The sequence below is a fragment of the Phoxinus phoxinus genome (genome assembly GCF_949152265.1).
Source record: "Phoxinus phoxinus genome assembly, chromosome: 10".
Taxonomy (NCBI): Eukaryota; Metazoa; Chordata; class Actinopteri; order Cypriniformes; family Leuciscidae; genus Phoxinus; species Phoxinus phoxinus.
In genome coordinates, this window is record NC_136885.1 from 31515217 (window position 1) to 31542219 (window position 27003).

Below are 27003 nucleotides of genomic sequence, written 5' to 3' on the forward strand. Positions count from 1 at the left end.
GGAGTGCGCCTCCTGCTACGTTTCACGTACGTGTACGAAATTCGGTACATACATGTAATGACCCAATACCTACAAAAAAGTCTCTTGGAGCATAGCCTTAAACACAACAGGAAGTCAGCCATTTTGAACTTCCTCTCTGATTTTTGTGCAGTTTTTGCCATTTTCAGGCCTCGTACTTTAACGAACTCCTCCTACAGTTTTAATCTGATCATCTTCAAATTTGGTGAGTGTAATCTTAAGGCTTTTGCGACGTTAAATTGCGAAGATCTTGAGTTTTCGTCGAAGGGCGTGTCCTCGGCGGCCTGACAAATTTTGATGTTTCGCCATGAAACAGGAAGTTGCTGTAACTCAGGCATTGAATGTCCAATCTGCCCCAAACTTCACACGTTTGATAAGCGTTCTGTCCTGAACACATGACCATGCTCAAATTCAGTTACAGTCATAGCGCCACCTGCTGGCAACAGGAAGTGACATGTTTAACACTGTTTTGGACTCCTAATAATTTATAAAAGATTGCCAGCAAGTGCTAAACTTGTTAACAACATACTAGAAACATGCTAAAACATGCTAGCAAACATTAGCTAAGTGCTAAAGCATGCTATTACTGCAATTAAACAGGAAGTTGCTGTAACTCAGGCATTGAATGCCCAATCTGCCCCAAACTTCACACGTTTGATAAGAGTTCTGCCCTGAACACATTTACATGAGAATATTCAGTTACAGTCATAGCGCCACCTGCTGGCAACAGGAAGTGACATGTTTAACACTGTTTTGGACTCCTAATAACATATACAAAATTGCCAGCAAGTGCTAAACATGTTAACAACATACTAGAAACATGCTAAAACATGCTAGCAAACATTAGCTAAGTGCTAAAGCATGCTATTATTGCAATTAAATAGGAATTTGCTGTAACTCAGGCATTGAATGCCCAATCTGCCCCAAACTTCACACGTTTGATAAGAGTTCTGGTCTGAACACATTTACATGAGAATATTTAGTTATAGTAATAGCGCCACCTATTGGCAACTGGAAGTGACATGTTTAACACTGCAATGCATTACTAGCAACATATTAAATATGCCATTGAGTTATATACATGTTAGAAACATGTTAAAACATGCTAGCAATTCTTAGCTAAGTGCTAAAGCACGCTAATGCAATGAAACGGGAAGTTGTTGTTACTCAAGAAGGCAATGTCCAATCTGCCCCAAACTTCACACGTTTGATAAGAGTCCTGCCCTGAACACATCTACATGACACTTTTCAGTTATAGAATAGCGCCACCTACTGGCAACAGGAAGTGACATGTTTAACACTGCAATGCATTACTAGCAACATATTAAATATGCCATTGAGTTATATACATGTTAGAAACATGTTAAAACATGCTAGCAATTCTTAGCTAAGTGCTAAAGCACGCTAATGCAATGAAAGAGGAAGTTGTTGTTACTAAAGAAGGCAATGTCCAATCTGCCCCAAACTTCACACGTTTGATAAGAGTCCTGCCCTGAACACATCTACATGACACTTTTCAGTTATAGTAATAGCGCCACCTACTGGCAACAGGAAGTGACATGGTTAACACTGTGATGCTGTACTAGCAACATATTAAATATGCCATTGAGTTATATACATGTTAGAAACATGTTAAAACATGCTAGCAATTCTTAGCTAAGTGCTAATGCATGCTAATGCAATGAAAGAGGAAGTTGTTGTTACTAAAGAAGGCAATGTCCAATCTGCCCCAAACTTCACACGTTTGATAAGAGTCCTGTCCTGAACACATCTACATGACACTTTTCAGTTATAGTAATAGCGCCACCTACTGGCAACAGGAAGTGACATGTTTAACACTGCGATGCATTACTAGCAACATATTAAATATGCCATTGAGTTATATACATGTTAGAAACATGTTAAAACATGCTAGCAATTCTTAGCTAAGTGCTAAAGCACGCTAATGCAATGAAACGGGAAGTTGTTGTTACTGAAGAAGGCAATGTCAAATCTGCCCCAAACTTCACACGTTTGATAAGAGTCCTGCCCTGAACACATCTACATGACAATTTTAAGTTAAAGTAATAGCGCCACCTACTGTCGACAGGAAGTGACACGTTTTACACTGTGATGCATTACTAGCGACATATTTAATATGCCATTGAATTCTAAACATGCTAAAACATGCTAGCAACACTTATCTGAGTTATAACGCATGCTATTATCCCCATAATAAAAGGACATTTTTTGTAACTGACTTTGACATACTCCTCCTATTTTTACCTACTTAAATGCACATTGCCCACCGTGCTCTGTCTTACTAAAGCCACCGGGTGGCGGTGGCACGGGTGCGAGGGCCCTTTCATCGCTGCTTGCAGCTTTAATTATTATTATTATTATTCTTCTCCGCATTTAATCGCATTTTTGAGGGCCTAAACATGCACGAAAACTCACGAAAATTTGCACACGCGTCAGAACCGGCGAAAATTTACATCTGATATGCGTTTCAGAATTGGGCGGGGTAAAATGGCTCGATAGCGCCACCTATAAAGGTTCAACGGAGTGCGCCTCCCACTACGTTTCACGTACGTATACGAAATTCGGTACATACATGTAATGACCCAATACCTACAAAAAAGTCTCTTGGAGCATAGCCTTAAACACAACAGGAAGTCAGCCATTTTGAACTTCCTCTCTGATTTTTGTGCAGTTTTTGCCATTTTCAGGCCTCGTACTTTAACGAACTCCTCCTACAGTTTTAATCTGATCATCTTCAAATTTGGTGAGTGTAATCTTAAGGCCTTTGCGACGTTAAATTGCGAAGATCTTGAGTTTTCGTCGAAGGGCGTGTCCTCGGCGGCCTGACAAATTTTGATGTTTCGCCATGAAACAGGAAGTTGCTGTAACTCAGGCAAACAATGTCCAATCTGCCCCAAACTTCACACGTTTGATAAGAGTTCTGTCCTGAACACATGACCATGCTCAAATTCAGTTACAGTCATAGCGCCACCTGCTGGCAACAGGAAGTGACATGTTTAACACTGTTTTGGACTCCTAATAACATATAAAAAATTGCCAGCAAGTGCTAAACATGTTAACAACATACTAGAAACATGCTAAAACATGCTAGCAAACATTAGCTAGGTGCTAAATCATGCTATTAATGCAATTAAATAGGAATTTGCTGTAACTCAGGCATTGGATGTTTAATCTGCCCCAAACTTCATACGTTTGAATATTCTCATGTTTAACACATTTACATGAGAATATTCAGTTATAGTAATAGCGCCACCTACTGGCAACAGGAAATGACATGTTTAACACTGTGATCCTGTACTAGCAACATATTAAATATGCCATTGAGTTATAAACATGTTAGAAACCTGTTAAAACATGCTAGCAATTCTTAGCTAAGTGCTAAAGCATGCTAATGCAATGAAAGAGGAAGTTGGTGTTACTGAAGAAGTCAATGTCCAATCTGCCCCAAACTTCACACGCTTGATAAGAGTCCTGCCCTGAACACATCTACATGACAATTATAAGTTATAGTAATAGCGCCACCTACTGTCGACAGGAAGTCACATGTTTTACACTGTGATGCATTACTAGCGACATATTTAATATGATGTTGAGTTCTAAACATGCTAGAAACATGCTAAAAAATGCTAGCAACACTTATCTGAGTGATAACGCATGCTATTATCCCCATAATAAAGGACATTTTTGTAACTGACTGACATACTCCTCCTATTTTTACCTAATTAAATGCACATTGCCCACCGTGCTCTGTCTTCCTAAAGCCACCGGGTGGCGGTGCCACGGGTGCGAGGGCCCTTTCATCGCTGCTTGCAGCTTTAATTAGGGCCCGAGCACCGATGGTGTGAGGACCCTCTTGGAATTGCTCTGTTTATTAGGGCCCGAGCACCGATGGTGCGAGGACACTATTGGAATTGCTCTGTTTATTATTATTATTATTATTATTATTATTAGGGCCCGAGCACCGATGGTGCGAGGACACTATTGGAATTGCTCTGTTTATTATTATTATTATTATTATTATTATTATTATTATTATTATTATTTTCCGCATTTAATCGCATTTTTGAGGGCCTAAACATGCACGAAAACTCACGAAAATTTGCACACGCGTCAGAACTGGCGAAAATTGACATCTGATATGCGTTTCACAATTGGGCGGGGCAAAATGGCTCGATAGCGCCACCTATAAAGGTTCAACGGAGTGCGCCTTCCGCTACGTTTCACGTATGTGTACGAAATTCGGTACATACATGTAATGACCCAATACCTACAAAAAAGTCTCTTGGAGCATAGCCTTAAACACAACAGGAAGTCAGCCATTTTGAACTTCCTCTCTGATTTTTGTGCAGTTTTTGCCATTTTCAGGCCTCGTACTTTAACGAACTCCTCCTACAGTTTTAATCTGATCATCTTCAAATTTGGTGAGTGTAATCTTAAGGCCTTTGCGACGTTAAATTGCGAAGATCTAGAGTTTTCGTCGAAGGGCGTGTCCTCGGCGGCCTGACAAATTTTGATGTTTCGCCATGAAACAGGAAGTTGCTGTAACTCAGGCAAACAATGTCCAATCTGCCCCAAACTTCACACGTTTGATAAGCGTTCTGTCCTGAACACATGACCATGCTCAAATTCAGCTACAGTCATAGCGCCACCTGCTGGAAACAGGAAGTGACATGTTTAACACTGTTTTGGACTCCTAATAACATATAAAAAATTGCCAGCAAGTGCTTAACAAGTTAACAACATACTAGAAACATGCTAAAACATGCTAGCAAACATTAGCTAAGTGTTAAAGCATGCTATTACTGCAATTAAATAGGAATTTGCTGTAACTCAGGCATTGAATGTCCAATCTGCCCCAAACTTCACACGTTTGATAAGCGTTCTGTCCTGAACACATGACCATGCTCAAATTCAGTTACAGTCATAGCGCCACCTGCTGGCAACAGGAAGTGACATGTTTAACACCGTTTTGGACTCCTAATAACATATAAAAAATTGTCAGCAAGTGCTAACCATGCTAACAACATACTAGAAACATGCTAAAACATGCTAGCAAACATTAGCTAACTGCTAAAGCATGCTAATGCAATGAAACAGGAAGTTGTTGTTACTCAAGAAGGCAATGTCCAATCTGCCCCAAACTTCACACGTTTGATAAGAGTCCTGCCCTGAACACATCTACATGACACTTTTCAGTTATAGCAATAGCGCCACCTACTGGCGACAGGAAGTGACATGTTTAACAGTGTGATGCAGTACTAGCAACATATTAAATATGCCATTGAGTTATATACATGTTAGAAACATGTTAAAACATGCTAGCAATTCTTAGCTAAGTGTTAAAGCATGCTAATGCAATGAAACAGGAAGTTGGTGTTACTGAAGAAGGCAATGTCCAATCTGCCCCAAACTTCACATGTTTGATAAGAGTCCTGCCCTGGACACATCTACATGACAACTTTAAGTTAAAGTAATAGCGCCACCTACTGTCGACAGGAAGTGACACGTTTTACACTGTGATACATTACTAGCGACATATTTAATATGCCATTGAGTTCTAAACATGCTAGAAACATGCTAAAACATGCTAGCAACTCTTATCTGAGTGATAACGCATGCTATTATACCCATAATAAAGGACATTTTTGTAACTGACTTTGACATACTCCTCCTATTTTTACCTACTTAAATGCACATTGCCCACCATGCTCTGTCTTCCTAAAGCCACCGGGTGGCGGTGGCACGGGTGCGAGGGCCCTTTCATCGCTGCTTGCAGCTTTAATTATTATTATTATTATTATTTTCCGCATTCAATCGCATTTTTGAGGGCCTAAACATGCACGAAAACTCACGAAAATTTGCACACGCGTCAGAACTGGCGAAAATTGACATCTGATATGCGTTTCAGAATTGGGCGGGGTAAAATGGCTCGATAGCGCCACCTATAAAGGTTCAACGGAGTGCGCCTCCCGCTACGTTTCACGTACGTGTACGAAATTCGGTACATACATGTAATTACCCAATACCTACAAAAAAGTCTCTTGAAGCATAGCCTTAAACACAACAGGAAGTCAGCCATTTTGAACTTCCTCTCTGATTTTTGTGCAGTTTTTGCCATTTTCAGGCCTCGTACTTTAACGAACTCCTCCTACAGTTTTAATCTGATCATCTTCAAATTTGGTGAGTGTAATCTTAAGGCCTTTGCGACGTTAAATTGCGAAGATCTAGAGTTTTCGTCGAAGGGCGTGTCCTCGGCGGCCTGACAAATTTTGATGTTTCGCCATGAAACAGGAAGTTGCTGTAACTCAGGCAAACAATGTCCAATCTGCCCCAAACTTCACACGTTTGATAAGCGTTCTGTCCTGAACACATGACCATGCTCAAATTCAGTTACAGTCATAGCGCCACCTGCTGGCAACAGGAAGTGACATGTTTAACACTGTTTTGGACTCCTAATAACATATAAAAAATTGCCAGCAAGTGCTTAACATGTTAACAACATACTAGAAACATGCTAAAACATGCTAGCAAACATTAGCTAAGTGCTAAAGCATGCTATTACTGCAATTAAATAGGAATTTGCTGTAACTCAGGCATTGGATGTCCAATCTGCCCCAAACTTCACACGTTTGATAAGCGTTCTGTCCTGAACACATGGCCATGCTCAAATTCAGTTACAGTCATAGCGCCACCTGCTGGCAACAGGAAGTGACATGTTTAACACTGTTTTGGACTTCTAATAACATACAAAAAAGTGCCAGCAAGTGTTAAACATGTTAACAACATACTAGAAACATGCTAAAACATGCTAGCAAACATTAGCTAGGTGCTAAATCATGCTATTAATGCAATTAAATAGGAATTTGCTGTAACTCAGGCATTGGATGTTTAATCTGCCCCAAACTTCACACGGTTGAATATTCTCATGTTTAACACATTTACATGAGAATATTCAGTTATAGTAATAGCGCCACCTACTGGCAACAGGAAATGACATGTTTAACACTGTGATGCTGTACTAGCAACATATTAAATATGCCATTGAGTTATAAACATGTTAGAAACCTGTTAAAACATGCTAGCAATTCTTAGCTAAGTGCTAAAGCATGCTAATGCAATGAAAGAGGAAGTTGTTGTTACTAAAGAAGGCAATGTCCAATCTTTCCCAAACTTTACACGTTTGATAAGAGTCCTGCCCTGAACACATCTACATGACACTTTTCAGTTATAGTAATAGCGCCACCTACTGGCAACAGGAAGTGACATGTTTAACACTGTGATACAGTACTAGCAACATATTAAATATGCCATTGAGTTATATACATGTTAGAAACATGTTAAAACATGCTAGCAATTCTTAGCTAAGTGCTAAAGCACGCTAATGCAATGAAACAGGAAGTTGGTGTTACTGAAGAAGGCAATGTCCAATCTGCCCCAAACTTCACACGTTTGATAAGAGTCCTGCCCTGAACACATCTACATGACAATTTTAAGTTAAAGTAATAGCGCCACCTACCGTCGACAGGAAGTGACAAGTTTTACACTGTGATGCGTTACTAGCGACATATTTAATATGCCATTGAGTTCTAAACATGCTAGAAACATGCTAAAACATGCTAGCAACACTTATCTGAGTTATAACGCATGCTATTATCCCCATAATCAAGGACATTTTTGTAACTGACTTTGACATACTCCTCCTATTTTTACCTACTTAAATGCACATTGTCCACCATGCTCTGTCTTCCTAAAGCCACCGGGTGGCGGTGGCACGGGTGCGAGGGCCCTTTCATCGCTGCTTGCAGCTTTAATTATTATTATTATTATTATTATTATTATTATTCTTCTCCGCATTTAATCGCATTTTTGAGGGCCTAAACATGCACGAAAACTCACGAAAATTTGCACACGCGTCAGAACCGGCGAAAATTGACATCTGATATGCGTTTCAGAATTGGGCGGGGCAAAATGGCTCGATAGCGCCACCTATAAATGTTCAACGGAGTGCGCCTCCTGCTACGTTTCACGTACGTGTACGAAATTCGGTACATACATGTAATGACCCAATACCTACAAAAAAGTCTCTTGGAGCATAGCCTTAAACACAACAGGAAGTCAGCCATTTTGAACTTCCTCTCTGATTTTTGTGCAGTTTTTGCCATTTTCAGGCCTCGTACTTTAACGAACTCCTCCTACAGTTTTAATCTGATCATCTTCAAATTTGGTGAGTGTAATCTTAAGGCTTTTGCGACGTTAAATTGCGAAGATCTTGAGTTTTCGTCGAAGGGCGTGTCCTCGGCGGCCTGACAAATTTTGATGTTTCGCCATGAAACAGGAAGTTGCTGTAACTCAGGCATTGAATGTCCAATCTGCCCCAAACTTCACACGTTTGATAAGCGTTCTGTCCTGAACACATGACCATGCTCAAATTCAGTTACAGTCATAGCGCCACCTGCTGGCAACAGGAAGTGACATGTTTAACACTGTTTTGGACTCCTAATAATTTATAAAAGATTGCCAGCAAGTGCTAAACTTGTTAACAACATACTAGAAACATGCTAAAACATGCTAGCAAACATTAGCTAAGTGCTAAAGCATGCTATTACTGCAATTAAACAGGAAGTTGCTGTAACTCAGGCATTGAATGCCCAATCTGCCCCAAACTTCACACGTTTGATAAGAGTTCTGCCCTGAACACATTTACATGAGAATATTCAGTTACAGTCATAGCGCCACCTGCTGGCAACAGGAAGTGACATGTTTAACACTGTTTTGGACTCCTAATAACATATACAAAATTGCCAGCAAGTGCTAAACATGTTAACAACATACTAGAAACATGCTAAAACATGCTAGCAAACATTAGCTAAGTGCTAAAGCATGCTATTATTGCAATTAAATAGGAATTTGCTGTAACTCAGGCATTGAATGCCCAATCTGCCCCAAACTTCACACGTTTGATAAGAGTTCTGGTCTGAACACATTTACATGAGAATATTTAGTTATAGTAATAGCGCCACCTATTGGCAACTGGAAGTGACATGTTTAACACTGCAATGCATTACTAGCAACATATTAAATATGCCATTGAGTTATATACATGTTAGAAACATGTTAAAACATGCTAGCAATTCTTAGCTAAGTGCTAAAGCACGCTAATGCAATGAAACGGGAAGTTGTTGTTACTCAAGAAGGCAATGTCCAATCTGCCCCAAACTTCACACGTTTGATAAGAGTCCTGCCCTGAACACATCTACATGACACTTTTCAGTTATAGAATAGCGCCACCTACTGGCAACAGGAAGTGACATGTTTAACACTGCAATGCATTACTAGCAACATATTAAATATGCCATTGAGTTATATACATGTTAGAAACATGTTAAAACATGCTAGCAATTCTTAGCTAAGTGCTAAAGCACGCTAATGCAATGAAAGAGGAAGTTGTTGTTACTAAAGAAGGCAATGTCCAATCTGCCCCAAACTTCACACGTTTGATAAGAGTCCTGCCCTGAACACATCTACATGACACTTTTCAGTTATAGTAATAGCGCCACCTACTGGCAACAGGAAGTGACATGGTTAACACTGTGATGCTGTACTAGCAACATATTAAATATGCCATTGAGTTATATACATGTTAGAAACATGTTAAAACATGCTAGCAATTCTTAGCTAAGTGCTAATGCATGCTAATGCAATGAAAGAGGAAGTTGTTGTTACTAAAGAAGGCAATGTCCAATCTGCCCCAAACTTCACACGTTTGATAAGAGTCCTGTCCTGAACACATCTACATGACACTTTTCAGTTATAGTAATAGCGCCACCTACTGGCAACAGGAAGTGACATGTTTAACACTGCGATGCATTACTAGCAACATATTAAATATGCCATTGAGTTATATACATGTTAGAAACATGTTAAAACATGCTAGCAATTCTTAGCTAAGTGCTAAAGCACGCTAATGCAATGAAACGGGAAGTTGTTGTTACTGAAGAAGGCAATGTCAAATCTGCCCCAAACTTCACACGTTTGATAAGAGTCCTGCCCTGAACACATCTACATGACAATTTTAAGTTAAAGTAATAGCGCCACCTACTGTCGACAGGAAGTGACACGTTTTACACTGTGATGCATTACTAGCGACATATTTAATATGCCATTGAATTCTAAACATGCTAAAACATGCTAGCAACACTTATCTGAGTTATAACGCATGCTATTATCCCCATAATAAAAGGACATTTTTTGTAACTGACTTTGACATACTCCTCCTATTTTTACCTACTTAAATGCACATTGCCCACCGTGCTCTGTCTTACTAAAGCCACCGGGTGGCGGTGGCACGGGTGCGAGGGCCCTTTCATCGCTGCTTGCAGCTTTAATTATTATTATTATTATTATTTTCCGCATTTGATCGCATTTTTGAGGGCCTAAACATGCACGAAAACTCACGAAAATTTGCACACGCGTCAGAACTGGCGAAAATTGACATCTGATATGCGTTTCAGAATTGGGCGGGGTAAAATGGCTCGATAGCGCCACCTATAAAGGTTCAACGGAGTGCGCCTCCCGCTACGTTTCACGTATGTGTACGAAATTCGGTACATACATGTAATGACCCAATACCTACAAAAAAGTCTCTTGGAGCATAGCCTTAAACACAACAGGAAGTCAGCCATTTTGAACTTTCTCTCTGATTTTTGTGCAGTTTTTGCCATTTTCAGGCCTCGTACTTTAACAAACTCCTCCTACAGTTTTAATCTGATCATCTTCAAATTTGGTGAGTGTAATCTTAAGGCCTTTGCGACGTTAAATTGCGAAGATCTAGAGTTTTCGTCGAAGGGCGTGTCCTCGGCGGCCTGACAAATTTTGATGTTTCGCCATGAAACAGGAAGTTGCTGTAACTCAGGCAAACAATGTCCAATCTGCCCCAAACTTCACACGTTTGATAAGCGTTCTGTCCTGAACACATGACCATGCTCAAATTCAGTTACAGTCATAGCGCCACCTGCTGGCAACAGGAAGTGACATGTTTAACACTGTTTTGGACTCCTAATAACATATAAAAAATTGCCACCAAGTGCTTAACATGCTAACAACATACTAGAAACATGCTAAAACATGCTAGCAAACATTAGCTAAGTGCTAAAGCATGCTATTACTGCAATTAAATAGGAATTTGCTGCAACTCAGGCATTGAATGTCCAATCTGCCCCAAACTTCACACGTTTGATAAGCGTTCTGTCCTGAACACATGACCATGCTCAAATTCAGTTACAGTCATAGCGCCACCTGCTGGCAACAGGAAGTGACATGTTTAACACTGTTTTGGACTCCTAATAACATATAAAAAATTGCCAGCAAGTGCTTAACATGTTAACAACATACTAGAAACATGCTAAAACATGCTAGCAAACATTAGCTAAGTGCTAAAGCATGCTATTACTGCAATTAAATAGGAATTTGCTGTAACTCAGGCATTGAATGTCCAATCTGCCCCAAACTTCACACGTTTGATAAGCGTTCTGTCCTGAACACATGACCATGCTCAAATTCAGTTACAGTCATAGCGCCACCTGCTGGCAACAGGAAGTGACATGTTTAACACTGTTTTGGACTCCTAATAACATATAAAAAATTGCCAGCAAGTGCTTAACATGTTAGAAACATGCTAAAACATGCTAGCAAACATTAGCTAAGTGCTAAAGCATGCTATTACTGCAATTAAATAGGAATTTGATGTAACTCAGGCATTGAATGTCCAATCTGCCCCAAACTTCACACGTTTGATAAGCGTTCTGTCCTGAACACATGACCATGCTCAAATTCAGTTACAGTCATAGCGCCACCTGCTGGCAACAGGAAGTGACATGTTTAACACTGTTTTGGACTCCTAATAACATATAAAAAATTGCCAGCAAGTGCTTAACATGTTAACAACATACTAGAAACATGCTAAAACATGCTAGCAAACATTAGCTAAGTGCTAAAGCATGCTATTACTGCAATTAAATAGGAATTTGCTGTAACTCAGGCATTGAATGTCCAATCTGCCCCAAACTTCACACGTTTGATAAGCGTTCTGTCCTGAACACATGACCATGCTCAAATTCAGTTACAGTAATAGCGCCACCTGCTGGCAACAGGAAGTGACATGTTTAACACTGTTTTGGACTCCTAATAACATACAAAAAAGTGCCAGCAAGTGTTAAACATGTTAACAACATACTAGAAACATGCTAAAACATGCTAGCAAACATTAGCTAGGTGCTAAATCATGCTATTAATGCAATTAAATAGGAATTTGCTGTAACTGGCATTGGATGTTTAATCGGCCCCAAACTTCACACGGTTGAATATTCTCATGTTTAACACATTTACATGAGAATATTCAGTTATAGTAATAGCGCCACCTACTGGCAACAGCAAATGACATGTTTAACACTGTGATGCTGTACTAGCAACATATTAAATATGCCATTGAGTTATAAACATGTTAGAAACCTGTTAAAACATGCTAGCAATTCTTAGCTAAGTGCTAAAGCATGCTAATGCAATGAAAGAGGAAGTTGTTGTTACTAAAGAAGGCAATGTCCAATCTTTCCCAAACTTTACACGTTTGATAAGAGTCCTGTCCTGAACACATCTACATGACACTTTTCAGTTATAGTAATAGCGCCACCTACTGGCAACAGGAAGTGACATGTTTAACACTGTGATGCAGTACTAGCAACATTTTAAATATGCCATTGAGTTATATACATGTTAGAAACATGTTAAAACATGCTAGCAATTCTTAGCTAAGTGCTAAAGCACGCTAATGCAATGAAACAGGAAGTTGGTGTTACTGAAGAAGGCAATGTCCAATCTGCCCCAAACTTTACACGTTTGATAAGAGTCCTGCCCTGAACACATCTACATGACAATTTTAAGTTAAAGTAATAGCGCCACCTACTGTCGACAGGAAGTGACACGTTTTACACTGTGATGCATTACTAGCGACATATTTAATATGCCATTGAGTTCTAAACATGCTAGAAACATGCTAAAACATGCTAGCAACACTTATCTGAGTTATAACGCATGCTATTATCCCCATAATCAAGGACATTTTTGTAACTGACTTTGACATACTCCTCCTATTTTTACCTACTTAAATGCACATTGCCCACCGTGCTCTGTCTTCCTAAAGCCACCGGGTGGCGGTGGCACGGGTGCGAGGGCCCTTTCATCGCTGCTTGCAGCTTTAATTATTATTATTTTCCGCATTTGATCGCATTTTTGAGGGCCTAAACATGCACGAAAACTCACGAAAATTTGCACACGCGTCAGAACTGGCGAAAATTGACATCTGATATGCGTTTCAGAATTGGGCGGGGTAAAATGGCTCGATAGCGCCACCTATAAAGGTTCAACGGAGTGCGCCTCCCGCTACGTTTCACGTACGTGTACGAAATTCGGTACATACATGTAATGACCCAATACCTACAAAAAAGTCTTTTGGAGCATAGCCTTAAACACAACAGGAAGTCAGCCATTTTGAACTTCCTCTCTGATTTTTGTGCAGTTTTTGGCATTTTCAGGCCTCGTACTTTAACGAACTCCTCCTACAGTTTTAATCTGATCATCTTCAAATTTAGTGAGTGTAATCTTAAGGCCTTTGCGACGTTAAATTGCGAAGATCTAGAGTTTTCGTCGAAGGGCGTGTCCTCGGCGGCCTGACAAATTTTGATGTTTCGCCATGAAACAGGAAGTTGCTGTAACTAAGGCAAACAATGTCCAATCTGCCCCAAACTTCACACGTTTGATAAGCGTTCTGTCCTGAACACATGACCATGCTCAAATTCAGTTACAGTCATAGCGCCACCTGCTGGCAACAGGAAGTGACATGTTTAACACCGTTTTGGACTCCTAATTAACATATACAAAATTGCCAGCAAGTGCTAAACATGTTAACACCATACTAGAAACATGCTAAAACATGCTAGCAAACATTAGCTAAGTGCTAAAGCATGCTATTACTGCAATTAAATAGGAATTTGCTGTAACTCAGGCATTGAATGCCCAATCTGCCCCAAACTTCACACGTTTGATAAGAGTTCTGTCCTGAACACATTTACATGAGAATATTCAGTTATAGTAATAGCGCCACCTATTGGCAACAGGAAGTGACATGTTTAACACTGTGATGCTGTACTAGCAACATATTAAATAAACCATTGAGTTATAAACATGTTAGAAACATGTTAAAACATGCTAGCAATTCTTAGCTAAGTGCTAAAGCATGCTAATGCAATGAAACAGGAAGTTGTTGTTACTCAAGTAGGCAATGTCCAATCTGCCCCAAACTTCACAGGTTTGATAAGAGTCCTGCCCTGAACACATCTACATGAGAATAATCAGTTAGAGTAATAGCGCCACCTGCTGGCAACAGGAAGTGTCATGTTTAACACCATTTTGGACTCCTAATAACATATAAAAAATTGCCAGCAAGTGCTGAACATGTTAACAACACACGGGAACCATGCTAAAACATGCTAACAAACATTAGCTAAGTGCTAAAGCATGCTATTCCTGCAATTAAATAGGAATTTGCTGTCAGGCATTGAATGTTCAATTTGCCCCAATTTCACACGTTTGATAAGAGTTCTGCCCTGAACACATCTACATGACACTTTTCAGTTATAGTAATAGCGCCACCCACTGGCAACAGGAAGTGACATGGTTAACACTGTGATGCAGTACTAGCAACATATTAAATATGCCATTGAGTAATAAACATGTTAGAAACCTGTTAAAACATGCTAGCAATTCTTAGCTAAGTGCTAAAGCATGCTAATGCAATGAAACGGGAAGTTATTGTTACTGAAGAAGACAATGTCCAATCTGCCCCAAACTTCACATGTTTGATAAGAGTCCTGCCCTGAACACATCTACATGACAATTTTAAGTTAAAGTAATAGCGCCACCTACTGTCGACAGGAAGTGACACGTTTTAAACTGTGATGCATTGCTAGCGACATATTTAATATGCCATTGAGTTCTAAACATGCTAGAAACATGCTAAAACATGCTAGCAACACTTATCTGAGTGATAACGCATGCTATTATACCCATGATAAAGGACATTTTTGTAACTGACTTTGACATACTACTCCTATTTTTACCTACTTAAATGCACATTGCCCACCGTGCTCTGTCTTCCTAAAGACACCGGGTGGCGGTGGCACGGGTGCGAGGGCCCTTTCATCGCTGCTTGCAGCTTTAATTATTAGGGCCCGAGCACCGATGGTGTGAGGACCCTCTTGGAATTGCTCTGTTTATTAGGGCCCGAGCACCGATGGTGCGAGGACACTATTGGAATTGCTCTGTTTATTATTATTATTATTATTTTCCGCATTTAATCGCATTTTTGAGGGCCTAAACATGCACGAAAACTCACGAAAATTTGCACACGCGTCAGAACTGGCGAAAATTGACATCTGATATGCGTTTCAGAATTGGGCGGGGTAAAATGGCTCGATAGCGCCACCTATAAAGGTTCAACGGAGTGCGCCTCCCGCTACGTTTCACGTACGTGTACGAAAATCGGTACATACATGTAATGACCCAATACCTACAAAAAAGTCTCTTGGAGCATAGCCTTAAACACAACAGGAAGTCAGCCATTTTGAACTTCCTCTCTGATTTTTGTGCAGTTTTTGCCATTTTCAGGCCTCGTACTTTAACGAACTCCTCCTACAGTTTTAATCTGATCATCTTCAAATTTGGTGAGTGTAATCTTAAGGCCTTTGCGACTTTAAATTGCGAAGATCTAGAGTTTTCGTCGAAGGGCGTGTCCTCGGCGGCCCGACAAATTTTGATGTTTCGCCATGAAACAGGAAGTTGCTGTAACTCAGGCAAACAATGTCCAATCTGCCCCAAACTTCACACGTTTGATAAGAGTTCTGTCTTGAACACATGACCATGCTCAAATTCAGTTACAGTCATAGCGCCACCTGCTGGCAACAGGACGTGACATGTTTAACACTGTTTTGGACTCCTAATAACATATACAAAATTGCCGGCAAGTGCTAAACATGTTAACAACATACTAGAAACATGCTAGCAAACATTAGCTAAGTGCTAAAGCATGCTATTACTTCAATTACATAGGAATTTGCTGTAACTCAGGCATTAAATGCACAATCTGCCCCAAACTTCACACGTTTGATAAGAGTTCTGGTCTGAACACATTTACATGAGAATATTCAGTTATAGTAATAGCGCCACCTATTGGCAACAGGAAGTGACATGTTTAACACTGTGATGCTGTACTAGCAACATATTAAATAAACCATTGAGTTATAAACATGTTAGAAACCTGTTAAAACATGCTAGCAATTCTTAGCTAAGTGCTAAAGCATGCTAATGCAATGAAACAGGAAGTTGTTGTTACTCAAGTAGGCAATGTCCAATCTGCCCCAAACTTCACACGTTTGATAAGAGTCCTGCCCTGAACACATCTACATGACACTTTTCAGTTATAGTAATAGCGCCACCTACTGGCAAAAGGAAGTGACATGGTTAACACTGCGATGCATTACTAGCAACATATTAAATATGCCATTGAGTTATATACATGTTAGAAACATGTTAAAACATGCTAGCAATTCTTAGCTAAGTGCTAAAGCATGCTAATGCAATGAAACGGGAAGTTGTTGTTACTGAAGAAGGCAATGTTCAATCTGCCCCAAACTTCACACGTTTGATAAGAGTCCTGCCCTGAACACATCTACATGACAAATGTTAAGTTAAAGTAATAGCGCCACCTACTGTCGACAGGAAGTGACACGTTTTAAACTGTGATGCATTGCTAGCGACATATTTAATATGCCATTGAGTTCTAAACATGCTAGAAACATGCTAAAACATGCTAGCAACACTTATCTGAGTGATAACGCATGCTATTATCCCCATAATAAAGGACATTTTGTAACTGACTTTGACATACTCCTATTTTTACCTACTTAAATGCACATTGCCCACCGTGCTCTGTCTTCCTAAATCCACCGGGTGGCGGTGGCACGGGTGCGAGGGCCCTTTCATCGCTGCTTGCAGCTTTAATTATTATTATTATTAGGGCCCGAGCACCGATGGTGCGAGGACACTATTGGAATTGCTCTGTTTATTATTATTATTATTTTCCGCATTTAATCGCATTTTTGAGGGCCTAAACATGCACGAAAACTCGCGAAAATTTGCACACGCGTCAGAACTGGCGAAAATTGACATCTGATATGCGTTTCAGAATTGGGCGGGGTAAAATGGCTCGATAGCGCCACCTATAAAGGTTCAACGGAGTGCGCCTCCCGCTACGTTTCACGTACGTGTACGAAATTCGGTACATACATGTAATGACCCAATACCTACAAAAAAGTCTCTTGGAGCATAGCCTTAAACACAACAGGAAGTCAGCCATTTTGAACTTCCTCTCTGATTTTTGTGCAGTTTTTGCCATTTTCAGGCCTCGTACTTTAACGAACTCCTCCTACAGTTTTAATCTGATCATCTTCAAATTTGGTGAGTGTAATCTTAAGGCCTTTGCAACGTTAAATTGCGAAGATCTAGAGTTTTCGTCGAAGGGCGTGTCCTCGGCGGCCTGACAAATTTTGATGTTTCGCCATGAAACAGGAAGTTGCTGTAACTCAGGCAAACAATGTCCAATCTGCCCCAAACTTCACACGTTTGATAAGAGTTCTGTCCTGAACACATGCCCATGCTCAAATTCAGTTACAGTCATAGCGCCACCTGCTGGCAACAGGAAGTGACATGTTTAACACTGTTTTGGACTCCTAATAACATAAAAAATTGCCAGCAAGTGCTTAACATGTTTACAACATACTAGAAACATGCTAAAACATGCTAGCAAACATTAGCTAGGTGCTAAATCATGCTATTACTGCAATTAAATAGGAATTTGCTGTAACTCAGGCATTGAATGCCCAATCTGCCCCAAACTTCACACGTTTAATAAGAGTTCTGCCCTGAACACATTTACATGAGAATATTCAGTTATAGTAATAGCGCCACCTATTGGCAACAGGAAGTGACATGTTTAACACTGTGATGCTGTACTAGCAACATATTAAATAAACCATTGAGTTATAAACATGTTAGAAACCTGTTAAAACATGCTAGCAATTCTTAGCTAAGTGCTAAAGCATGCTAATGCAATGAAAGAGGAAGTTGTTGTTACTCAAGTAGGCAATGTCCAATCTGCCCCAAACTTCACACGTTTGATAAGAGTCCTGCCCTGAACACATCTACATGACACTTTTCAGTTATAGTAATAGCGCCACCTACTGGCAACAGGAAGTGACATGGTTAACACTGTGATGCAGTACTAGCAACATATTAAATATGCCATTGAGTAATAAACATGTTAGAAACCTGTTAAAACATGCTAGCAATTCTTAGCTAAGTGCTAAAGCATGCTAATGCAATGAAAGAGGAAGTTGTTGTTACTCAAGAAGGCAATGTCCAATCTGCCCCAAACTTCACACGTTTGATAAGAGTCCTGCCCTGAACACATCTACATGACACTTTTCAGTTATAGTAATAGCGCCACCTACTGGCAACAGGAAGTGACATGTTTAACACTGCGATGCATTACTAGCAACATATTAAATATGCCATTGAGTTATATACATGTTAGAAACATGTTAAAACATGCTAGCAATTCTTAGCTAAGTGCTAAAGCCCGCTAATGCAATGAAACGGGAAGTTGTTGTTACTCAAGTAGGCAATGTCCAATCGGCCCCAAACTTCACACGTTTGATAAGAGTCCTGCCCTGAACACATCTACATGACAATTTTAAGTTAAAGTAATAGCGCCACCTACTGTCGACAGGAAGTGACACGTTTTAAACTGTGATGCATTGCTAGCGACATATTTAATATGCCATTGAGTTCTAAACATGCTCGAAACATGCTAAAACATGCTAGCAACACTTATCTGAGTGATAACTCATGCTATTATCCCCATAATAAAGGACATTTTTGTAACTGACTTTGACATAGTCCTATATTTACCTACTTAAATGCACAATGCCCACCGTGCTCTGTCTTCCTAAATCCACCGAGTGGCGGTTGACACGGGTGCGAGGGCCCTTTCATCGCTGCTTGCAGCTTTAATTCTTCTTCTTATTCTTCTTTATTATTATTATTATTATTATTTTACTACCTTTTGGGCACTTTTGGGGGCCTTAACGTGCTCAAAAACTCTTGAAACTTTGCACAAATGTCAGAACCTGCGGCCATTAGGGCCGCGCTGAAGCTGGGACCCGGGCGTGGCAGGGGGGCTCGCCAGCGCCCCCTGGAATGGGATTCAAAAACATGTCCATATCTCAAACACGCTTGCATGTAATAATATGAAACTCGGTACACATATAGATCTCATCGGGCCGAACAACTTTCGTGCTCTAAGTTTTACGCCAGTCCAACAGGAAGTCGGCTATTATGGGCTGTATGGAAACGCATGTTCTGGCATTTGAAACACTTGTCCTAGAGAATTCATCGGATGACCACGAAACTCGGTGTGCATGAAGTCAAGACATGGAGGATGCAAAATTGCGAGGGGATTTTTGATATCTCGAACGGTTTGTCCGTGGCGAGGAAACGAATTTATGGCGAATATTGGAAACAGGAAGTGTGTTATAACATCCTCATACATTAACTGATCTTGATGAAACTTCAGCAGTGTGTTTGTTGTAAGAGGCCGATCACATGGATGTGACTATTGTGAGTCAAAGTTATAGCGCCACCAACTGGCAGCAGGAAGTGTGTCACTTTCAAAATGCTTTGAAATCACCCTCTTATTTTTACCCGATTTGCTTCAAACTTCATCTGTATAATGTAAACACACGGCAGATGTAGACCTGTGAAAGGATTATTGATATCTTAAATACTGTTGCCATGGCAACGCATCAAACTTTAATATTCTTTTTGGGTGCATTTGAGGCTCTTAACATGCTTCAAATTGCATGAAACTCAACATGCATATCAGATTTATTAGGTACTAGGCATGTGTGAAGTTTCAGAAACGGGCGCGGTGGAGGGGCTCAGTAGCGCCACCTTTAGTCAAAAATGGGGTATTAGTTTTACCTACAGTAACAAAAATCGGTATTTATATTTATCTCCCCGAGCCGGACAACTTTCTAATTTACAGTCATTAGCTCCGACCAACAGGAAGTCAGATATTTTGGTTTGAATGTGATTTGATGGGAATTTTGCCAGTCTCTCTCAGGGGGCTTTATTTTAACCCTTTCTCTGCTGTGTGGGACTTCTCGGGCACTTTTGGGGCCCTTAACGTGCTCGAAAACTCTTGAAACTTTGCACACAGGTCAGAACCTGCGGCCATCAGGGCTGGGCTGAAGCTGGTACCCGGGCGTGGCAGGGGAGCTCAACAGCGCCCCCTTGAACGTGGTCCGAAAAACTTGGTCCATATATCAAACACGTTTGCATGTAATAATATGAAACTCGGTACACATATAGATTTAATCGGGCCGAACAACTTTCGTGCTCTAAGTTTTACGCCAGTCCAACAGGAAGTCGGCTATTATGGGCTGTATGAAAATGCAAGCCCCTGGAATTTGATATACTCCTCCAAGAAAAATTATCCTATCGCCACCAAACTCGGTCAGCATGAAGTCAAGACATTGAGGACGCTAAATTGCGGACGGATTTTTGATATCTCGAACGGTTTGGCCGTGGCGAGGAAACGAAGTTATGGCGAGAAAAGAAAAACACAATGTGTTATAACGTCTTCATACATTTATTGATCTTGATGAAACTTCAGCAGTGTGTTTGTTGTAAGAGGGCGATCACATGGATGTGACTATTGTGAGTCAAAGTTATAGCGCCACCAACTGGCAGCAGGAAGTGTGTTACTTTCAAGATACTTTTGACTAAAGTGGGTGGGTTATTTTTACCTACAGTCACAAAACTCGGTCTGTATATTGTGCTTATCGATCCGGACAACTTTCTCATTTACAGTCATTAGTTCCGACCAACAGGAAGTCAGATATTTTGGTTTGAATGTGGTTTTGTCTCTCTCTGACAGAGTTCCCCCTGCCATTCTCTGTGTGTGTGTGTGTGTGTGTGTGTGTGTGTGTGTGTGTGTGGGGAGGGAGGGAGGGAGGGAGGGAGGGAGGGCACACACACAGACAGCCCCCCCCTTTTCTGTGTGTGTTTGGAGGGGAGCAGAAAGACTCACACTAGAGTGCGGATCGGGCCAAATTTTTCAGTCCGAGCCTGGTCCGCGTCCGACAGAGCAGTAACCGAACCTGACCCGAGCCCGACAGGCATAAAGATATTTATGTTCGAGCCCGACCCGAGCCCGACAGTTAAAATCCCATTTTTTCTCATACTAATGACAATTGTACGTTTTTTTGTGTGGAAAGCCCGCTTTTATTAAGCAACTGTAGGAAGGCAATCGGAAATGTCAACAGGACAAGCGCATCAGCGCGCGGAGCAACAAGCGCTCTTAACACCTGGCGCGCGCACATTATGCACGCGTTTCGTTGTCACGGCTACATAAACAAATGTCCGCACACAGGAAGACGGATGTTATGGTAATATTTTACATGTATTTTAATCACAAAAACGAACGTTTGCATCAAGTGAAAGCATCAGGCACATAGGCTACCTACATAATAAGCTGTTTTAAATTTAAAATGTTCAATGCCTTATCGCGCTGATGTGACCGAGCCCGACCCGAACCCCAACATCATTTCTAAATATCTGTCCGAACCCGGCCCGGCCCGTCGGGTACCGGCGGGTCCCGTCGGGCTCGGGTCGGGTATCCATCCTCTAACTCACACTGATGCAAGCTCTAAAGCAGACTTCTTCTCGACAGTCAAAGCGGGGTTACGTTATTGCCCGTCGTGCACAGGAACCCGAAAGGCAACGGGGTGGCGGCTTTTTATATATATATATATATATATATATATATATATATATATATATATATATATATATATATATATATATATAAATAAATATAGCTGCAAGCAGCGATGGAGGGCCCAAGCCGGTGGCAGCGCCAGCCCGGTGCCTTTAGTGAAACTAAAGGCACCAGGGTGGCGGTGCCACCGGCTTGGGCCCGTAATCGCTGCTTGCAGCTATATTTATTTATATATATATATTTATTATTATTATTTTATTTTCCTTAATTTTTATTTATTATTAATTATTAATTATTATTATTATTATTTAACTTTTTTCATTTAAAAAAAAATGTGTTTATATATTTTTTACTTTCTTTTATTGAATTGTATTGTAAGAGCCCAGGACTGTGAGCTGATTATGTGAGGTAGGGATATTTTCTGTGTGCTTTTCTATCAAAAAAAAAGTTTTTCTTGATCTTACTGGTTTAAAGTCACTGTAACCCAGTCCTTCTGGTAAACCCTTGCCGGGATTTTAAAATGATAAGATAGATGTTTTCTCTTTTATAACTGGGAATATGAGATGTGGCCATGCATAATGGCTCATCATTCACATTACATCATATGGCAGCCTAAAACCTTAAAAAAATAGATATCATGCTGATGTGAATCTGAGAGGTATGATCAGCCTGGCTGTGATATCGCACGCTACTCTTGCCTGAAAGTGAAGGGTAATGGAAAACAAATGCTGACAAAAACAAATGAAACCGGATGTGTGGTTCAAATGAGCACAGCAGCAAATCTGAAATTAATTAGTGTTATTCATTATGATTGAAACGGTTTCATTTTGAGCTAAATTGAGAAATAAAAGACGTTGAGTTGTTGCTGCTAATACATATTATATACTATAATGTATACTTATTTGTGAATATTTTGAATGACCTTTTATTTCATATTTTCGATTTTCTTTTTAATTTTAGTTCCATTTTAGTAATTTTGTTGTGATTTTTGGCATTTTTATTATTTTTATATTTTTCTTTGAAATATTTTCTACATAGCTAGTGTATATTCCATTATTACATATTTAAATATTTTCAAAATTGATATGGCCATTTTTAATAGTTTTTGATTTAGTTAAAAATGTTCCGTTCTCATGAAACTGTCCAGTGAATCCTAAGCGCTCTGTTTTTCTAATAGTCGAGTAATCACCGTGACAGTCCGGTCTCTCTGACATCTGCGCCCATGATGCCTCAGGAATGAGCTTTGAGGTCCAACGCACCCTTGAGAGTCATAAAATTAAGGAACTCGCCTTTGCAAAGTGACCACAAGAGCAATAAGAGCAACCCGACTCATTTCATGTGTTGAGAGCGTGTTCACTCTGGCGGCTTTAAGAGACTCTACCAGCATTCAACTTTTGTCCTATGTCTTATTTTTTATTATTGTGTGAGTTTTGTCAACAGACTCATAATTTCCCTCAAACTATTCTTGAAATACCACATATGCTTTATATATATGGCCTACAGAGCCTTTGAAGATTGTTTTTGAATTGAAAACCAGATGTTTGTGTAATTTTATTTCCACATGCTCCTTTTGCTATAGTAAACTAAAGTAAAGTAAAGCCGTATAGATGATCCAAGCTAACCGTTTTCATCATGTGTGTGATTTGTGTGTTGGTCTTCAGGAGAGTGTGTGTTGCAGCGGGCCGTCCTGGTGAGGAAGAAGCTGTCGGCTAAGGAAGGAGGAGGCTGGCTGTCTGGGACTCTGTTCTGCACTCACTTCAGAGTAGCCTTCGTGCCTCAGGACAGCCAGAAACCTGACGTGAGTGCCACAGATTGCTGAGATGTTTCCGGAATGAGAATCCAGGCACTTCTCTGTTTTTCGTGTAAAGTTGAGCCTTACTGTGAACTGTGAAGTGCTTTTTGCCGTTTATAAAGTCTCTGGCAGTCTAGTGTTACATCCTCTGCAGACTTCTTTGTAGCAGCTTTTTCTCCTTGTTTTCTCCTAGGATAATGCAGATCCCGTGCTGCTAGGAGATCATGACGTAGCTCTCGCCTCTATTGACAAAGTTGTGGCAGGTGAGGCAATCTTTACGGACGGACGGACAGATGATTATTCGGTCTTCATATAACCTGTCAAGAACATATCTAAGTCACATTTTAACCCAATGTTTTAATACATTTTAGGGGTTAAATGACTTTAGATTTTTCAAAATCGACATTTATGTGATTTAAAGTCGAGTCGTTGTCGACTAGTCGCTGATGACGTCATTAATGAGCAAATAAGCCTGAACCTCGAGTTGTTGGGTTGTTATATTTCTCACAGATTTCGGCTCGTTCTGAATCATATACAGATAAAGTAGCACAGTAAAGATTACATTTACATGAATGCATTAGTGAGGAATTGGAAGCTTGTTAGTAGATTTTCTCTCCGCCATCACGCTTCGCACAATCCAACACACCTGCGATCTTCAGGCGTGTGCATGTGATATTGTAACGTGCGCGAGGGGGGAGGGGGGATCTGTGGCGTGTGCACGAACTGTGATTGACAGTCATATCTCACACCCCCCTGTGCTGACTGGACTAGAAGAACCGGGAGCGGTGGATTTTTGCAAAACAAATAACAGGCTCCAGGTGGAGGTAGAAGCGTGGTTTTTTTTTCTAAAACTGGCTGATGTATGTTGTTCTGTTGGAGCATAGCTTCGGTTTCAGTGAATATGATCAAAAAGATCTTGCCGATGGCAGCTTTAACTGTTTGAAACGGAGTGTAAAAGTGGACTTCAAAGATTTCTTATCCTGTTGCGCCCTCTATTGGCCATGATCAGCAACGTCAGGCTTAACGCACCATGGCAGAGCATTAAAGATGACTAGTTGACTAGTCTGTGCAACCCCTAATACATAGAAATGTCTGTTGTAGTGGGACCGTCGCGCAGCAAGCTTGTGACCCCTACCTGCTCCCTGAAGTTCACCCCGGAGGAACTGGTGCTGTACTGCCGAGACATGCGTGTGCTCTGCTTCCTGTTCGACAGACTCACACCTGATACTCAAGCTGTGGAGGTTTGTCCTCAAATAAGAAAACGCTTATAGACATACACTACTGTTAAAAATGTTGGGTCGGTACGATTTAAAAAAGTAGTTTTTTTAAAGTAGTCTCTTATGCTCACCCAGGCTGCATTTATTTGATCAAAAATACAGTATAAACAGTAATATTGAGAAACATTATTACAATTTAAAATAATTGTTTTCTATTTTAATATATAAAATATAATTTATTTCTGTGATCAAAGCTGAATTTTCAGCATCATTACTCGTCTTCAGTGTCACATGATCCTTCAGAAATCCTTCTAATATGCTGATTTGCTGCTCAAGAAACATTTCGTATTGTTATCAATGTTGAAAACAGTTGCTGCTTAAAGTTTTTGTGGAAACTGTGATCATTTTTTTTCAGGATTCTTTGATGAATAGAATGTTCAAAAGAACAGCATTTATTTGATCTTATAACATTATAAATGGTTTACTGTCACTTTTTTTAAATCAATTTAATGCATCCTTTCTGAATAAAAGTGTTAAATCTTAATGGCCCCAAGCTTTTGACGGATACTGTGCTTTACCCAAATCTGCTAATGAAGATGGGACTTTACCCATTTCAAGCTTTTAAGAGCTAAAATGGAAATATATATATATTTTTACTTTATATTATTTTATATTATATTTTAAAATGGCAATTATTTTTGTTTAAAATATAAAGTAAAAAAATGAAATCGTAATTTATTAGAACAATGGCTGCTTTTGAATGGCTGTCAATAAAGAAAGTTGACTTTTTTAACCATATGTCTGGTTCCAGCATCTACCACCAGGGCCATGATAACTATCCCAACCCAACTGCTAACCTAAACCTTAGTATTTGAGTTTGCAGTGCATACTTGTGTAGAGTATGTTTCAAGCCTTATTGATGACCAACAAACTAATGACTGCCACACTACTTTAACTTGCTTTCAGATTACATATACCATTGCTAAGACCTACCAGCCACTGAAACCTGGGACCATCATCTCCTTCCAGAATGCTGCTTTGGGTAGTATTGGTGAGTTATTAATAATCAATGCAAACAGCCACTATGACACAACAGATAAAAGCACACTAGGAGAGAAAATCCTGTGTTTATAGATAAAGTTATAGATATAATTGTTTTGCTTATTGCAAAACCCCTCAGGGAACGTACTGCAGATGATTATAATTTAGAAGAAAATGTGAATATGATCTTTTTACATTACATAGTCATTTGAATGTGAGCTATTCCAAATCATGCGCTCATTAACAGATGTCTTCGACTTATAATTTGAGAGTAAAACAGCTCAAATATGTAGGAATTTCTTGTTCATTTCAGAAGTTATTGTCAGGTTTTGAAGCATCAGCAAGTGAGGAAATGAGTTTCAGATCTGTATTATAGGAGTGAGCAAAATTGTATTAATAAAAGCAAGTATGCGTATGAAATAAAAGTCTTAGTAAATAACATGTAGCTCATTACTGTTTATTTAAGTATTATTATACAGATGAATATAAATGGAAATTTGTCATTTCTTTTTCCTTATCATTTAGTGAAAATCAATGTGGAAAACATTATTTGATTATTTTTAACTAAATATATTATTGTATTGCTTGAAACATTTTTAATCTACTTTGCTATAATGCCTGAAATGATGGTTATTTAAAGCAAATACATAAATATTGTGATTTATATTTTCAAAAAGCCGAATAATTTTGAAATGTTAATAATAAAATTATAATTATAAAAAAATAGTTTTCGCCCAGTCCTAGCTGTGTGACCCTCGCATATTTGATATTTAAACGAATCATAGAAGGAAATGTGAGCCAAGCCACATCTCAGAGAAGGAAAGTGACCGTCAACCAGATGAATAATGTACAGTAATCTGAAGCGGGTCACCTTCTAGCCCTTTTTCAACCTTGTCAAGGTTTGTTTGTAGTCAGTTCGTGTTCATTGCACCAGTCCACTTGCTCTCCAGCAAGCAAATTGAGTT

At 39.8% G+C, this 27003-nt stretch overlaps 1 protein-coding gene across 3 annotated transcripts in view; it reads left to right on the forward strand.

The window, feature by feature from the left end:
• The window catches only part of mtmr11 (myotubularin related protein 11), a 60205-nt gene that overhangs the window by 19303 nt on the left and 13899 nt on the right, over positions 1–27003 (forward strand). For all 3 annotated transcript variants that reach the window (XM_079626544.1, XM_079626546.1, XM_079626545.1), the window contains exons 3-6: positions 23650–23786; positions 23974–24043; positions 24882–25021; positions 25964–26048. In XM_079626544.1, the coding sequence (XP_079482670.1) occupies positions 23650–23786; positions 23974–24043; positions 24882–25021; positions 25964–26048 (432 nt within the window). The remainder of the gene's footprint in view (positions 1–23649; positions 23787–23973; positions 24044–24881; positions 25022–25963; positions 26049–27003) is intronic.